At 41.6% G+C, this 17,289-nt stretch overlaps 1 protein-coding gene across 1 annotated transcript in view; it reads left to right on the forward strand.

The window, feature by feature from the left end:
• Mcoln2 (mucolipin TRP cation channel 2) overlaps window positions 1-17,066 on the forward strand; it is a 50,835-nt gene extending 33,769 nt beyond the window's left edge. Inside the window, 5 exon segments of the mRNA XM_090334504.1 lie at window positions 1,484-1,633; window positions 3,238-3,552; window positions 11,555-11,761; window positions 12,990-13,108; window positions 15,779-17,066. Of these exon segments, the coding sequence (XP_090190630.1) occupies window positions 1,484-1,633; window positions 3,238-3,552; window positions 11,555-11,761; window positions 12,990-13,108; window positions 15,779-15,812 (825 nt within the window). The 3' untranslated portion in view covers window positions 15,813-17,066.
• Window positions 17,067-17,289: the final 223 nt, after the last annotated feature.

Genomic DNA, 17,289 nt, shown 5'->3' on the forward strand with positions numbered 1-17,289 from the left:
TCAAGGCAGGCTAGATAATTTACCTGCTTAAGGCTGAGCTACGGAGTATATTTACAGGTACTTCATGGTGGTGAACTCTTGGGCTTTTGGATATTTCCAGAATAAATGAAGCTCTTAGGTGTAGGAGTGATATTAAAAAAGAGTAATAGCATGTGTAGGTTTTATCTTTTGTCTTCAAATCAGAGTTCATTTTGACAAGAAATGCTGGGTTCAAATGAACTTAAAATAATTTGATTCTATTTTTAAAATAGTTGAAAATTTCTCCCCAAGTTTCATCAGACCTTTTTACCTTTGGGGCACCCAGGAGTCTGTGCTCCAGCTCCCCACCGATCTTCGTCCAGCTGTGCCAGTCCTATCAAGTCCTACTGGAATCAGAGGAAACAAGCAGTATGGGAATGCCACTCTATAGCAAGGAAATTGTTTATTTCCTGTTCCTCTATGGAGGACTTTTGTCAAGTTGATTTGTAAACATCTACCCATCTTTCTTGTCTACTCTCCAGCCTTCTTTTATTTGTGCCCGTACTGGGCTTTGAACTCAGGGCCACATGGTCTTGATTAGCTTTTCCATTCAAGACAAATACTCTGCCACTTGTGCCACATCTCTACTTCCACTCTCTTTTTTTTTTTGCTTGTTAATTGGGCCTAAGAGTCTCACAAACTTTTTGCTCAGCCACTCTCAGATCTGAGCCTCTTGAATACTAGGATTACAGGCATGAGCTACCAATGCCTGTATTCTCCTTCCTTCTCCTCCTCCTCCTCCTCCTCCTCCTCCTCCTCCTCCTCCTCCTCCTCCTCCTCCTCCTCCTCCTTCTCTTTCTTCTCTTTTTTTTGTCGGTTGTGGGACTTGAACTCTGGGCCTGAGCGTTGTTCTTGAGCTCTTCAGCTCAAGACTACAGCCCTACCCCTTGAGCCATATCTCCACTTCTAATTTTCTGGTGGTTAATTGGAGTTAAGAGTCTCAGAACTTTAGTGCCCCGGGCTTTGAACCTTGATCCTCAGATCTCAGCCTGCTGAGTAGCTAGTATTACAGGCATGAGCCACCACACCTGGTTATTCTCCAACCTTCTTGATATTCTGAATCCATGGTTCAGACCCTGTCTCTTCCAAAGGAAGGGATCAACATAGATTGTACTTCCTCAGGTCTAGGCTCAGCTCTTTGTACCTCAGTGCTCTTAGCTGGGAGACATGGCTTGCTAGTACCTAATGTGTAGGGTATTGTTGGTTCAAATGCATTGATAAAGAAGTATGTGGACATACTATGTATGTGTTAGCTGTTCTGATGAACATCAGTTAGAATCAGATCATAGGCATTTCACTTTTAGTTTAATTAGCAGTTACACATATGATGGAGGAACGCATTTCACACGTGTGAAATGATCCACCAGTTTGGAAAAGGTAACACAAGGTGACAGCAATGCTTTGTCCTTCTTTTTCCAGAAGGCAGCATGGTTCATAAGAAATAATTTTTAACTATTTGCTGCAGAGATTTCAAACTTTCTTCCTGGAGAAGTACAAACGACGTGTGTGTGACGCCGACCAGTGGGAGTTCATCAACTGGTGGTATGTCCTGGTGATTATCAGTGATCTCATGACCATCGTTGGCTCCATCTTAAAAATGGAAATTAAAGTCAAGGTGAGGGGCAGGGCATTCCATAACACTTGTGATTCTTCCCAGTGACCTCCAGCATCTCCTGGTATACTGTCCTTCCTGAGGGTAGTTCGATTCTCACGTTTGCTTTCCCTTGTGCCCCTACCTACGGTAAGTCCTCCTCTCACCTGCCTCCTCAGGATGGGGAAACAGAAGATGGTGGCCTGTGCCCGCTTTATAGGACCTTCTAGGAAATGGGTGGCAGCTTCAGAAGAGTAACTGAAGTTCGAGAAGATTGGCTATTGGGCTTCATGTCTGCTTCAGTTGCAAAAGATCCAAATGACCCATAGATCAGTCAGGCCCCCTGAATGGTGCCTCAGTAGTGGCAGTCTGCCACGCTGGATGCCCTGACAGATGGGGCCAGGCGTGGGCAGTGTCAGCCTGTTGTGTGGATGAGTTGATTTGATCTTAAGACTCATTCCTGACTCTTCCTCCCCTCAGGCTGTGGCCCATCATCACACCTCAAGGAGACAGTGCATGCGCTCCTCCATCTCTGGCCTTCTTGTCTTCTCTGGCCTGCTTTTAGCCTCCTTGTTGTTCTTCAATTGAAAAAATGTAGGTAGTTGTATGGAGATGTTTCAACTCAATGAGTAGATGATGAGTACAGCGTGTGCCCATCCATGTCACCCTTTCCATTGTTCCCCCTCGACTTTCCCAATCCCATCCCTACGCCCAAGTGTATCTTCAGTCTTTTAAACCCTGTCTACACAGCTGCCACAGTGATTTTTTTTTTCTGGAAGCATCTGTCTTGCTGATACAATCCTGTTTCCCTCCTGGGCCTCACCTTAGGATGGCACGGCCTCCCTGTAGCATGCCTTCCCAGGAATCCCTCGGTCTGACCTTTGGCTCTGATGTTACTCTTGTTGGCGCTTGACATTGTGCTTCTGTGACAGCTGTTCTCTGTCTGTGAAATTTTCTTCAGCCTGTATTTCAGGCCCTGGGGTTTCATGTGTGGCAAGCACCACAAGCAGAGCACTGTGTCTCTGAGCCATACTCAGCTCCTTAATCCAATTTAGAATCCCTCCCTACCTTCCTGCTTCCCCCCCCTCTGTCCTTCCTTCCTTCCTTCCTTCCTTCCTTCCTTCCTTCCTTCCTTCCTTCCTTCCTTCCTTTTCTTTCTTTTTGGTGATTAATTGGCCATAAATGTTTTGGGATTTTCCTGCCCATGCTGGCTTTGATCCTCAGATCTCAGCCTCCTGAGTATCTTAAGATTTCAGTCACAAGCCACTAGCACCTAATAGAAGTTTTAGAGAAATGAGCAAGTCATATTGGAGCTTGTTTGCATAAGTACATGAATTATATTGTCAGACATGTTTAAATGCTGTTAATATATTCTTTAATGCTTAGGTTAGTGATGAATTCAATTTCTACTTCAGAATATTGTGTGGAAAAAACTAGTTAAATAAGTTGAAATACTAAAAGGAAATGAGAAAAAAGCATTTAAATTATCTCCTAAATTCTTTTTTTTTTTTGTAAAAAAAAAATTAGTGGCCTCTATAGAGAAAAGGCTTATTCCCCTTCTCCCACTGGTTGAAAGTAAGTCAAATAAGTAGATTAGAATACGGTATTCATCTCTTTTTCCCCCTCAGAATATCACAAATTATGATTTGTGCAGCATTTTGCTTGGAACATCTACGCTCTTTGTGTGGGTCGGAGTCATCAGGTACTTGGGATACTTCCAGGCATATAACGTAAGCATTGATTAAGACTCATCTCTTCTCTGGGTTCCTAACACCAGTTGTACCATCTCAACCATCATATGACCCTCTTTTTCTCCCCAGGTGCTCATTTTGACAATGCAGGCCTCATTGCCCAAAGTCCTCCGGTTCTGTGCCTGTGCCGGCATGATTTACCTGGGCTACACATTCTGTGGCTGGATCGTCTTAGGACCATATCATGAGAAGGTGTGTAGCTCCCCAGAGCCTGCCACCCTCTGAAACAGGCCTCCACACTGGCCTTCTTTTTCCTCTTCCTCTCTGGCATGAACGCTTGCCAGCAATGTGCCTTTGATTTCTTTTTTAAACTATTAAAGTGACTTTAGGATGTTGGGCATGAGTGTTTTGATCACACATTCACATAGATAATTGTGAGTTGAGAGATGCTAGGACATGAGATCTCTTTGGTAAAAACAAAACAAAACAAAACACCAGGTACTCACACCTGCAATCAATCAGGATTGGACCTGAAGATCATAATTCAAAGCCAGCCTGGGCAGGAAAGCTCATGAGACTCTTATCTCCCATTATAGTAAAAAATTGGAAGTGAAGCTGTGGCTCAAGTGGTAGAGCATTAGCCTGAAGTGGAAAAGCAAAGCAAGAAAGTGAATCTCTGATTTCAAGCCCCAATACTGGAAAAAAATAAATAAATAAGGAACTTATTATAAGACCTTTTAATTAGAAGTCTTGAGTTTTTAACCTTGTTAGGTGAGGATGGAGGTATTTGCAGACTGTAATGACCATTTTATTTCTGACTGAAATGAAGGTACATCTTTGTAGATGGCTTGATCATACATCATCTTTATGTCTTATTAAAGATCAAAATCCATGTTCTACCCTGTTGCTGAACTATAGGCAGCATCGGAATCTCAGCAGTGTCAAAGTTCTACTAAGATGTTCTGAGTTTGAAATGATAATATTGATTGGAAGGTAATTTATGAAATGACACAGAAATGAAAGGAGTTATTATGACTTGCAATTTTTCTTCCATGGATCCATGACTATTGGAATAAGAGAAATAACAAAACCCAGCAAACAGCAGTCGCTAGCTCTTGCTGCTTGGCTCTCAAGCACTGTGCTCAGCATTTCTGTATTTTCTTTCATTGCATCCCTGTAACTACCAAGGGCACAATGGCAAGGATAAAATGGTTTAAAAAACAAAAAAGCAAAGGATTGTTACTAAACTTGGGTGGCAGTTCAATCCTAAGCTCTGAGACTGACAGCTGCATTAACGAAAAAAAAATGTGGTCAAATCTGGGGTCCAGAATCCATGGAGTAAATCAGAAGTTTGAAGTTCAAACCTTCTACTGCCCTACTAAAGTGAAAATGCACACCACGGTTTCCTTCCCCAAATGTCATATTTAATAAGACCAAAGAGAATAACAATTTTTCTTCATTGAAAATTAGAAATTATTAACAAAGTGACAACCTATGATCCAATAGTAAACATTGATAATACGATCAGTTTTCCAATACCATATCAGTTCTTTGAAGGTGACTTAAGAGGAAAAGTTTTCTCTGAGGCCGGGCATTGGTGGCTCACTCCTGTAAGCCAAGCTACTCAGGAGGCTGAGGCCTGAGGACTACAGTTCAAAGCCAGCCCAGGCAGTAAGTCCATGAGACTTTTATCTCCAATTAACTATTTCCATCTCCCTTCAAAAAACCAGAGTAGAGCTGTGGCTCAAGTGGAGTGCTGACCTTGAACAACAGCCAGCTCAGGGACAGCCCTGACTTCGAGCCTAGAACAAGTACCCCCATACTCCAGTTTTCCCTTTGATATGGTATTCTGATCTGGGGAATTTACTGTCTTAGTGTCCATGAAAATTTACATTTTTTTTCTTCTTCATTTTAGACTCTGAAAGCTGTTGCACATTTTTGTCATGAGAGGGCAGTGTTGCACTGTGTGTAATAAATACTGAGCCTAACAATTTGGCTTTAACTCATTGGCTCCTAAGACTCCAGCATAAGTGGTATTATCTCCTTTGCCACTGGCTTCTTGTGTTCTCCACTCCATAATTATTCTGCAATTTGCTCCATTAATGTTGCTTGAGTTTTACTAAGTGGGCTACCATTCTCAAGTGCTATTTGTAAGGCCTGGTGCCTAAGTCTTCATCTCTTGCTGTGTTCACTATCCTAGTAGTCAGTGTTCTATCATTTCTGTCATTGTGACAAAAACAGTCGAGAGATCAACGTTTAGTTACAGGTTTTGTTGTTGTTGTCATTGGTTTTTGTTTGTTTGTTTATTTGTTTTGCCAGTCCTGGAGCTTGAACTCAGGGTCTAGACATTGTCCTCAAGCTTTCTCAAAGCTTCTACCATTTGAGCCACAGCACCGCTTCCAGCTTTTTCTGTGTATGCTCTACTGAGGAGTCGAATCTAGGGCTTCTTGTGTGCTAATCAAGAACTCTACCACTAGGCCACACTCCTAGCCCAGGCTCAATGTTTAAATAGGAAAGATTCATTTTTAGCTAATTAATGGTTTCAGTTCATGCTCACTTCGTCCTGTTGCACTTGGGCCTATAGCAAGGCAAGACGACACCGTGGCAATAAGTGGCAGAGGAATGTATTTCATCTTATAGTGGCCATGAAGAAAAAGAGACGGAAGGGAGCTGAGGTTCCAATAACTCCTTCAAGGACACACCCCTGAAGACATAACTTCCTCCTGCTAGGCCACCTCCTAAAGGTTCAACCTACTCAATAGAGTCTCAGGCTGGAATCTAAGCCCATAACTCGAGGCCAAAACTATAATCTTAGCTACTCCGGAGGCTGAGCTCTAAGGATTATGGTTCAAAGCCAGCCTGAGCAGGAAAGTCTATGAGACTCATATCTCCAACTAATCACCCCCAAACTGGAAGTGGAGCTGTGGCTTAAAGTGGAAGAGTACTAACTTTTTGGGGCAGAAGAGCTCAGGGACAGTACCCAGGCCCTGAGTTCATGTATCACAACTGACAACAAAACAAAAACAAAACACAACCGTAGTATTTCTTCTTTTCTTCCCTGTGGGAAAGTATTAGTCTTTAGTAAAGAAAATAAGAACATTAAAGTAAAAAAAAATCATTTTCAGAAAGAAACAATTAGGTAAATTTTCTGAGGTCACCCAGATAGTAAACAACAGAAATGGTATTTAAACCCTGGTTTGCTTGGCCTTAGTGCATATACTTTTGTCAATTCTCTATAGAATTTTTTTTGGTATAATCTAAAACACAACACTGCAAAAAAAAAAATTGGGGCTGTACTTCTGGATCAATGGTAACAAAAAAGCCTCAGAATCCACCTTAATCTCTCAATGTGTGTTATCACCACCTTGTAGAAGGTGATGCCATTTGTTTTCTGAGTCCAGTTATATTTCCACATGTTCAGTTTTGTTCTTTCATCAGATCAAGGTGAAATTTTGATGCCCTGGGTCGGCGTTGTCCAATAAAAGTGTAATGTGAGCATAAATGGAGTCATGTGTAGACTTTAAAATATTCTAATAGCCATAGTAAAACAAAGATGAAATTCATTTAAATTATGTATTATATGGAACAAAGCATATCCAAAATTGTTTCAGCAAGTAAGCAGTGAAAAATACCTCTGTGTGACTAAGTGTGTGACTAAGTCTTTGACTACATGTGGCATTTTTTCTATCCCCACCAACATCTCAATTTGGACATCCCACATGTCAGGTACCACACAGTCCCACATGGTGAGAGGTTATTATTCTGGATAGTAGACTTTTAGACATGTGTCTCACTTAATGTCAGCTTCCTTTTCATCCCTGGTAGTAGGGGGATGAGGGATTCTCTGGGGTATCTTGGGACAGTCCTATTTAGGTAATTCACTTCTGTCTCTAGCCAGGCTCGAGGTAATTCAAGAAATGCCCAGGTCAGCAGCGGGAAAGAATTCCAGTCTTATCCTGCTTTTCTCTCCTTCTCACTGCTTGTCTGAGTTTGCACTTAGAAGATTTATTGCCTGCAGTAAAATTTACTCAAATTTATCCAAACTGTTCAAATGCTTGGGGTCCCCCTCCCTCAAGAGTCCCCCTAGGTCCTTTAATACCAAGTACGACTGTAAGCATTTCCTCCCCGTAGTGTTTTAGAATCACAACCTTTAGTGTGAAGGGTGTATATTTGAAACAAACAAAACACGTCTAAAGAGGAGATGTCAGAAAATTACAGTAGAACGCTGTTTGGAATTAGTCAGAGTCAAACCAATGTAGCTTATTGTCTTCTTGTGACATTTAATTTCATTGGATTAACTAAAAGAACAAAGGAATGAAGAGTGTCCCACTGATGTGTTTATCTCCAGCAGTAATGGACTTTGGCACTCTGCCCTTCGAAGATATCTTGGCCTAGAGAACTAGAGACTATTGACGTTCTTCCAAACCCCATCTTGAATTATTAAACAATTCTTTAATGTGGTTTTCCCATTTCAAGAAGGTTTTCTCTAGTTTGAGGCATAGACAATAGTCTTGCATTGTCCTCACTTTACAAATGAGCAGCACAAAGCTTTGATAAATGGTTGGATTTTGCTGTTAGCAAGGGCAAGATTCCCCAGATCCTGCATCACACCTTTATGCTTCCAAAAGTTTCTGGCTTTAGCCAATAATCTCTTTGACTCAAAATCTCTGAGTCAGTTACCACATTTTATCTAAATGTTACATGAGAGTCTGGCTATCAGCTCTTAAAGTGCACTTTGCCAGCCTTCTTCCACATAAGCTCCTGCAGGTTATACTGCATTCACATGGAAGTTCTTTCTGGTCCAATCACAATTGATCATTTGTGACATGAACTTTAGGTTTTCTTTGTGGTCCCATAGAATCTACAGGATCTCCAGGGACTTTTTTTTTTTTTTTTTTTTTTTTTACCAGTGCTGGGGCTTGAACACGGCCTGAGCACTGTCTGGGCTTTCTCAAGGCTAGAGCTCTACCACTTGAGCCACAGCACCATTTCCAGCTTTTTCTATGTATGTGATACTGAAGAATCCAACCTGGGTCTCTGTGCATGCTAGGCAAGCACTCTACCACCAGGCCAAACTCCTTGCCCTGACAGGGAATTATGGAGGTACTCTTTTAGTATTTAGTAAATGTCTTCTGGGCACCAAGTCTTGTCAAGGCTTACACTCTGCTAAGGGTCAAAACAGTTTTTGGTACACATGCCTTCTAACTGGAAACACATTAGGACCTTACTATAGGAACATTCGAAACATACTTCCATAGAGTTTAGTCACTGAAACTAACTTTTGATTCACATCAAATTCTTATAGTGTAAAAGTATCAGAATGGGAACCAGTTACTTGATTACCTTTCTGCTTCCATTTGTTGGTGGCTTGAAATGAGTCGTATGTGAGCACAAGAGGGAAATGTATAATGGTTATGAAAATCCAAGTTGAAATGACTTCAAATGACTTGAAAGCCATGCTCTGTAAAGTTTAAGTTTTATTGCAGCCTGGACTGGGAAGGTAAAGAGGTTGAAATGAAAGATGTTTTCCTAATAATCCTATAATATTATTCTAATTAAACGTTGATATAGAGTGGCATAGAAAGGATGAATCAGAGAAACAGAACAGACAGGCCTGAGACTGATGGGAGAGGATTGTTAGGAATTTTCAGCACATAGTTATGAGTATTTAAAATTTTTTGTTGCCATCCTGGGCTTGAGCTCAGGGCCTGAGCACTGTCCTTGGACTTTCTCAAGGCTAGAGCTCTACCACTTGAGCCTCAGCATCACTTCCGGCTTTTATTTCTATGTATGTGGTACTGAGGAATTGAACCCCAGTCTTTCTTCATGCTAGGCAAGCACTTTACCACTAGGCCAAACTCCCAGCCCCTATGAGTATTTGATTATTGTGAGTAAATGTTTCTTTGACAGTAATAGGAGAATTTGGAAGGAAAGCCCTCTTTTTCCTGGTAAGGGTGGTGGGAGATTTATTTTTTTGCATGTGAAGTAGTAATTATTTTGCAGACATTCTCAAGGCCCTCCTGAGACTCCTTAGAGCACACTGGCTTCATGCATGTACAATCCTGATTACCAGGGATTGCAATTTGGCTCAAAAATTCTGTAGTCACTGGTTCGATCTGTGTTTCTAAAAAGCATCTTGTCTGTTGCCTACTAGGTTATGATGTCTCCTTACAGGTTTTTCCTACTTATCAAACATTTAACCCACTACCCCCAGAGACATTTTTTACTAAGCTCCTGCTGTTTGTTTTGATCAGATGTGGCAGTAGGTCAACCCCTCAAAGCTAGGAGGAGCTAACTACCAAGTCCAGTGAGTGATACTTATTTCATGGTGGTTTGGGATTGGCTTTTGAACTCCAGTGGACACCTTCAATCTTCACCTTCTACCTACTGTCAGCATTCCTGGGCCATCAGATCACCTTGTCTAAAATGGAGGCTATCAGTAGCTCCTTCTCTTATCCATACTTGAATCTTTTCTCCTGCCTTCCTTCTCATCCAGTCAGGCCTCTTCCTCTCACCTACACTCCTAGTCACCTCTGACGCCCCTGGGTATTTTCCCCTTCTAGATCCACTTTGAGAAACACAGACCAGATCGCATTACTGCTTCACTTGTAATTTCTTTTATTTGTGTCTAGTTATGGACTAGATTAAGCCTGAAGTATACAAAAGAAAGACCCAGTGAGGTCCTGTGCAGGGTGGAACAGACATCACACTCTAGCCCCTGCTCACATGGCTGGGTACACTACTATACCATGGCCACTGAGCCTAATCTTTCCCTCCTTCTATTGCTAAGGGGAACTTACCTTGCACAACTTACTGCAAACTCTCCCATGGGTCCTTATTGTCTATCTTGTTTGGTTTTGTTTTGAGACAAGGTCTCACTATGCTATGTTGCCTGGCTAGTCCAAAATGCTTGATCTTCCTGTTTCAGTTCTTGAGTGCTTAGATTGCAGATAGGACTGACTATTTCTAGCCTCTTATGGTTTTCTTGACTGTGGTTTACCTGCTCATTCAGGTAGGGGTGATTGGAAGTCAGTAGCTATGTTTGTGGCATCCATTATTTTCTGATGTGCTAAAACTACCTGGATGAATGATAGAAAGACGATGGCAAAACCATTTAGCAAGATTTATGGTCCTGTGTTCTGTCTCAGTCACTCAGAGTTTCTAGTCAGAGTATGCAACCACGCTGGTTCTTTCAGAAAGCAGGTTGGCAGTTCATAGCCAAGAAATGTTAACCCTTTAACTCTACAACAGAAAAAAAGTTTTTGCTGAAGTGTTTGTTCCATTGTTCTTCAGATTAGTAGACATGGTTTCTCCAGTAGCAGAGAAGTAGGTCAATTTGGCATTTTCATGGAGGGCCTATTGTATAACTACTTTCTGTGTGTGAGTAGCAAAAGAAGATTTTTTTTGGCAGATATGTAGTTTTTCATGATGCTTCTTATTTCCATGGTGCCCTGGATTCCCACTCAAATACTTCTTGTTCCCATAATGCCCCGTGTACCCATTGAACCAATTAAAAAGCCCAGGATGGGACTGGGAGTTTGGCCTAGTGGTAGAGTGCTTGCCTAGCATGCACGAAGACCTGGGTTCGATTCCTTGGTACCACATACTTAGGAAAAGCCAGAAGTGGTACTGAGGCTCAAGTGGTAGAGTTCTAGCCTTGAGAAAAATCCAAGGACAGTCCTTTGGCCCTGAGCTTAAGCCCAGGACTGGTAAAAAAAAAAAAAAAAAAGCCCAGGATGGTGCATTTGCAAGCCATCAAACAATCTGCAAAAAGCCCAAGGAAGAGATACAGAAGGAGTTCTGTACTATAAAACACATCTTTCAAGATAACTCCACATACTTGTCTTTTGGGGCCCCTCTCTTTGGAGAGTCATCACTTTCCTTTCATTTTCAAATAAACTGTTCTGTCTGCTTTAAAAAGAAAAAGCTCTTAATGTGAAGTAGAAAAAAATTAGAATCTGATTTGTTGGATGATAGGAGTAAGAACATGTAAAAATTGCATGAGAAAAGCTAAGACAAATGTCATTTTGTCTCTGATAGCACAATGGACAGGAGAGAGTTGAATGCTTCCTATTTTTGTGGATACCTCACTGTTTTAAAAAGAATGCTTTTACTATGACCAAACATCATCATCATCATCAACAACAACAAAACAGAAAGACCACTTAAAAAAAAAAGCCAAGCAAACCATACCACTCTGCTGTGTTGGGTATGCATCTTACCTCAGAAGCTAATTTCTATTCTCTCCCTACAGTTTGAAAGTCTGAACCTAGTTGCTGAGTGCCTGTTTTCCCTGGTCAATGGTGATGACATGTTTGCAACCTTCGCTCAAATCCAGCAGAAGAGCATGTTAGTGTGGCTGTTCAGCCGTCTCTACTTGTATTCCTTCATTAGCCTTTTTATATACATGATTCTCAGCCTTTTCATTGCACTGATTACGGATTCCTATGACACTATTAAGGTATGCCAACTTGTTGTAAGATCAGAGTGTAGAAAAGTACTATGCTTTGACTTAAATATGACCTTTTTAGTTAGCTTTTGTCAAAAATGAATCTTTTGGTTTCTAGAGACTAATGAATGATAAACATGCATTTGGAATGCAATCATGGTCCTCTGATTGGGTGGGCAGGGCTGGAGGTGTAAGGAAGACAAAGGAAATAAGACAGGATGGGCTGAGCTGGTGAGTCCAGCAGCCAAGTTGCTGCTCTCTGCACCCATTGATATTCTTGCCCATGTGGTTATCTGTAAATGTAACTGATGAGAAGCCACCATGACCACTAGCAGGATAGTGGCACACTTCATGCTGATGATACGGGCTCTCTGGCAACCATATGGAAGCAAAGGCTTACCACTTTCTTAAGCTACCAAGGTGTTACAGACTCTCTAAGGCTAAACCTAGTTACTTGGTTTGTAGCATGGAGGCAGATCACTTGGTTGGGTGCTGGTACCTCCACAGAAGGAAGGATGCACACAAAACTTGATTTCAGGATCAGTGTCTAATCGACACAGGGTGCCTTGTTGGTGCCTTTGGGTGCTGTCTTCTGCTCAACTTCTTGCAAGACTAACTGAGCATAAAGCCAATCTTGTAGGAAAATGAAGCAGTCAGTGTGTATAAGTGTAGATTCTAGAGCTGGGGGTGGCGGTTGGCTCCAGCATCCAACATAGCAGGAAAGACAATTGTACTCTTGCAGGGAATGTAAACATTAAGATGGGTAACATCACTATGTGTGAAGCACAAGGTCCTAGAGTCTTTGTGTCTGCTGGGAAAACCCAGTGCCCTCTGTTTTACTCAATGGACAACTTTCATAGAAGTAGAGGAAGTGGCTTACATTCCCGAAGATTCTAAGGGGACAGGGTGTACCGTGGGCTGTCTTATCTGCTCTCTTATTCTAACTTTCTGCTTTTGACTGTTTCCCCCTTTCCTTCCATCAACATACCCTTCTCCTATTTTTCCCACTGGCTTTCTTTCAGTTGTGTTCTTCTGGATTATTCTCTGTTCCTGTGATGTCTCTCGTGTGGTTGTCCTGAAACTGGCACATTGACTCATCATTGTTAATAGAACTCTTTGGATCTGAGCTAGCACTGTGGGAGAGTTTTCTTTCAGCAAAGGTGGGGTTGGTTTGTTGACAAAGAGCAATTTTTCATGCTCTATAAAGAAAGTAACAGCATTGTGTGCTTTTAAAAAAAAGAAATATCAGCAGAATGGGTTTCCTGAAACGGAGCTGCAAGAATTCCTGAAGGGATGTTGTGGCAAAGAGGAATATGGGAAAGAGCCCGCTGCCTTCTGGTCCCAAGCCGGCCGTCAGAGGTCAGTACTGCTTTTAATCTGCAGGCTCCTGAGGTGAATGTCTCTATTGCCTTACGAAAGAGTTGATCCAACACCACACTCTGAAATCAGTTTTTTGTAAACAACAGTTGATCCGTTTTTTTCCACCCAAATTGGCTTTAGAACTGTGTTGGCCTATAAAACAGGTTTGTGTAGAAGGTTTCATGATATAAAGTCAGGAGGTTGATCTTCATTTCCCCTGGGTCATGAGGCTTGAACTGGGGGCCTGGTTGCTGTCCCTGAGCTCTTTTCCTCAAGGCTGATGCCCTACCACTTTAAGCCACGGCACCGTTTCTGGTTTGTTGTTTTTCTTGGTGGTTAATTGGAGACAGCGCGTCTCACAGACTTTCCTGCCCAGGCTGACTTCAAATAGTGATCCTCAGATTTCAGCTTCCTGAGTAGCTAGGATTATAGACATGAGTCACAGGCTCCTGGCAAGAATTTTTTTTTATTTCTTCCAAAGACCAATACCTGTGATTTGTAAGTCAGGAGGCTTATCTTTTAAGTGACCAAAGGAAGAGATCAGAATTCCTTTTGGAAGTGGAGCTTTGGAAATGTCTTAGAGCAGTTTTTTATCTCACAGTACAGATCTCCTCCAGCAGAGCAGGAATCTTCCTCCGTAAGCGGAAGGTGTGTGTGGCCTTGGTTGGGAACATGAACTTGTAGCTCTTCATGACACATTTGAGCTTTCTTTGCTTGCTGTATTGAACTCAGGGAAGTGGCCCAGATCTCAGTGGACTACATATGCCACCAGTGGCTTGGGAACTTAGGGATCAGATGGGGGCAGTTCTCTTCAATGTGTCTCTCCATGTTTTCATGAGAAGCTATTGGTGGGGGGTTTTGTGCTCTACCCTTGTTTTTCAAGAAGGGTCCTTTCAATCAAATTCCTTAAGGAAGATGGGAGAATATCATTGCCATTTACAACCACAAGATGTATTTATTTTTCCTGTTAATCAATTTATACCACATATTGGGATTTGAAATGATGTAAGTGAGCCTATCCACAAAATGTCTGGTAAATAAGAAATGAGGCCTTCTAGGAGAATTGAGTTTTCAAAATCACATTTCAGCCTCTCAGAGCATTAAATTATTGTTGTGGAAGCTGGGAAAGGGGGAACTTAATTTTCTTAATAGGACTCAGACTCCTAAGAGTCAGCCTGGATGAGGAAAGTCTCTCAGAGTTGTTTTCTATTATGTAGTTAATTGTATGGGAGAAGAAATTTCATTGGAGAATGCGGTTGTGAGTTGTGAAAGGTGACAGGCTTTTGGTATTCTAGTGTAGGATCTGTTTTCTGTTATGGTAGGCAATCACTCTACCACTAGGCCAAACTCGCAGACCTGTTTTCTATTATGAAAAAAAAAATACCCATTTAGCCATTTAGAATAATGGTAATCTTGAAACTGGTCTAGGTAGATACCTTTTATGCTAAGAATCGGCCTGAATAGTGAAAAGGAGGGAGCAACATCATCAGACAGTTGCCTTGACATGTGCTAAAGGGCTGTTTAGAAGATTCCTGGTGAGAAGGATGGGGAGCCTCTCCTGAGGAATGAAAGGAATAAAGGGAGCAAAAGAGTTCACCAAGGAAATTACAGAACTAAGATGATGGTTTTGTGAAAAGAGTCTATCAGGGCTTGGAGGTGTGGCTCAGGTGATAGGGTGCCTGCTAGTGAGCAAAAGCAAGAGATACTGAGTGCAGGTCCAGGTCTCAGACAAAACAAACACAAAGAAGTGGTTGTTGCCATGTTTGGCTGAAATTTAGTCCTTGGTGAGATCAGCTAGAGGGGGTGTTAGTGGGATTAACGCATCAAAACCTAGATATGAGGAGGGTTTGATGATTCTGGTCAAAAGTATGTCAGACATGGGATCCAGTAGGAGGGAGAAGACTGTGATGGGACCTTGAGAACAAGTGGATGTGTTGGCCCCATCAGAGATTATACCGAGATGAGTTTAAAGGCTAGAAAGGGAAGAATGAAAAAAAAACTGAGGAAGGGTGTGGAAAATGATTATGTAGTGGAAAAGGACCTCACTGAGGCAACTTGGGTAGGAAAAGATTTGTGTCAAATGACAGCCAACCAGCTCAGTGCTGCCCTCTGGAGAGTAGGAATGAGGTTGCTCTTTTTCAACAAAGCAGTGTGGCAATGCCCACCTATGAATTTCCTTTGAATGGTTGACAGAGCTCCTAGCTGGTAATCACAATACCCAGCTTTTTGTTTTAGACTCTGACACTGACCACCTGTATCCTGTGACCTCTCCAATGTTATCAGGATATGCCAATTGGCCCACAAAAGCACTTTCAGACTAAAAGGATATGGTGTTTTGGAGAAGGATGTTTTATTGAGCAGATGTGAGTTAAATTTCCTCCTTCTTTTTGCAGTTAAGGATGAAAGCTAGTCCTGGTGACTATTAAGGCTTTCTTAAGAAAGAGGGACAGAGGGTCCTAAGAGATGGATGGCTGCTCACAGTTTGTTTTCAGAAACATGTACTCAAACCTCAAATGATGTAAACTTCCCCCCTTAACTTTTCTCCCTTTTGTAAATTTTACTTTTATTACCCATATGTGCCTAGGATGTAGAGTATTCTGATGTGTCTTGGTGAAGGCTTGTTTTCCTCATTGTTCTCTTTTCTTTTCCTCCCCCCACTTTCTGTTGTAGAAAAGGAAGTGATGACGACTTGCTTATTAATTAAAGTCCTTCTGCTATGGACAGATACATGTCAGGCTCCTTATGCAGTGGCGATGCAGAGGGACCCCAGATGGCGAGGACAAGTAGGTCCAAAAGGATTGGCTTACTTAACTGTGCCTAAAGAAAGAAGACTGACTTGTCAACTGGCTGAGCAGAGTTTCAAAGTTTCAGTTACTTTTCATGAATTCATTAGATAAAAAATAAACAGCAGAATACTCCTGGACATTAGTGCAGTTGAAATATAGAGAATGGACCCAGGTGCCAATCGCTCTGGTGTCTAATTCTAGCGACGCAGGTGACTGAGATTTGAGGATGGTGATTTGAAGCCATGATGGGCAGGGAATCCATATGACTCTTATCTCCAGTTCATCACAAGAAAGCTGAGAGTGAAGCTGTGTCACAAGATTTAAAATGCCGGCCTTGAGCAAAAAACTCAAGGACAGTATCCATTAATTTGATAACTTAAGACATGATAATATGGGGATGGAAATGCCATTCCCCTTTCTTGGTGTGGAAAGCAAGGCATTTAAAGCCATGCATTATGTTTATTGTCACTAGAGGATTTGTTTTCAGAGTGATTCTTGAGTAGGAAACATTTTTAAATTTTGATATTCACAGAAACATAGTTGCCTGGAATATCAAATTAAGATGCCAAGCAGGAGGCGTATTAAGCCACATAAAGATAACACTTAAGCCAGGTGCTGCTGCCTCATACCTGTAACCCTAGCCACTCAAGAGGCTGAAATCTGAGTATTGTAACTTAAAATCAGCTAGGGTATGAAAGTCCACGAGACTTCCATCTCTGATTAACCAAAAAGCCAGAAATGGAGCTGTGGCTCAAGTGGTAGTATACTAGCCTTAAGCATAAAACCCAACGACAGTGGTTAGGTCCTGAGTTCAAGCCCCAGGATTGGCGCTACACACACACACACACACACACACACACACACACACACACACACACACACACACAAATTGCATTTAAATCAACAGGAGATATTTCTTAGCCTGTTTCCCTTGGGTTTTCTTCTTCATCGTGACATGAAGTGGCAATTGGCATGCTCTGTGGGATGAGCTGGAAACAGAACATTTGGATACCTTATCATTTGTGTTAATCTGACTGGACTTGCACAACATGTGGCAGTAAATGATCATCAAGGTCACTTACGTTAACAATTGGCTCCACTGTGATGGGGGTTTACCATTGCCAAGCAAGGAAATGTGCTGTATTTTTCTTTAAATAAATTAATTTTCCTCATGTATTGGTGCCATTTGTATTTATTAAAATGCATTATCTCTTAATATCTGGGAACTTAGGAGCACATCTCTATGAACTACTTGTCAACAAAAAGCTCTCATATTTAAAAAGCAGTGATAGGGTATATAGAAGTTATTAAATATTTAGTGATGATGGATTAATATTGCTCATGCATATATTTGAGATATCTCAAAAATCAACTATTTGAGTTTATTGGTGAAGA

Source organism: Megascapheus bottae, chromosome 6, assembly GCF_031878675.1.
Source record: "Megascapheus bottae isolate mThoBot1 chromosome 6, mThoBot2.hap1, whole genome shotgun sequence".
Lineage (NCBI taxonomy): Eukaryota > Metazoa > Chordata > Mammalia > Rodentia > Geomyidae > Megascapheus > Megascapheus bottae.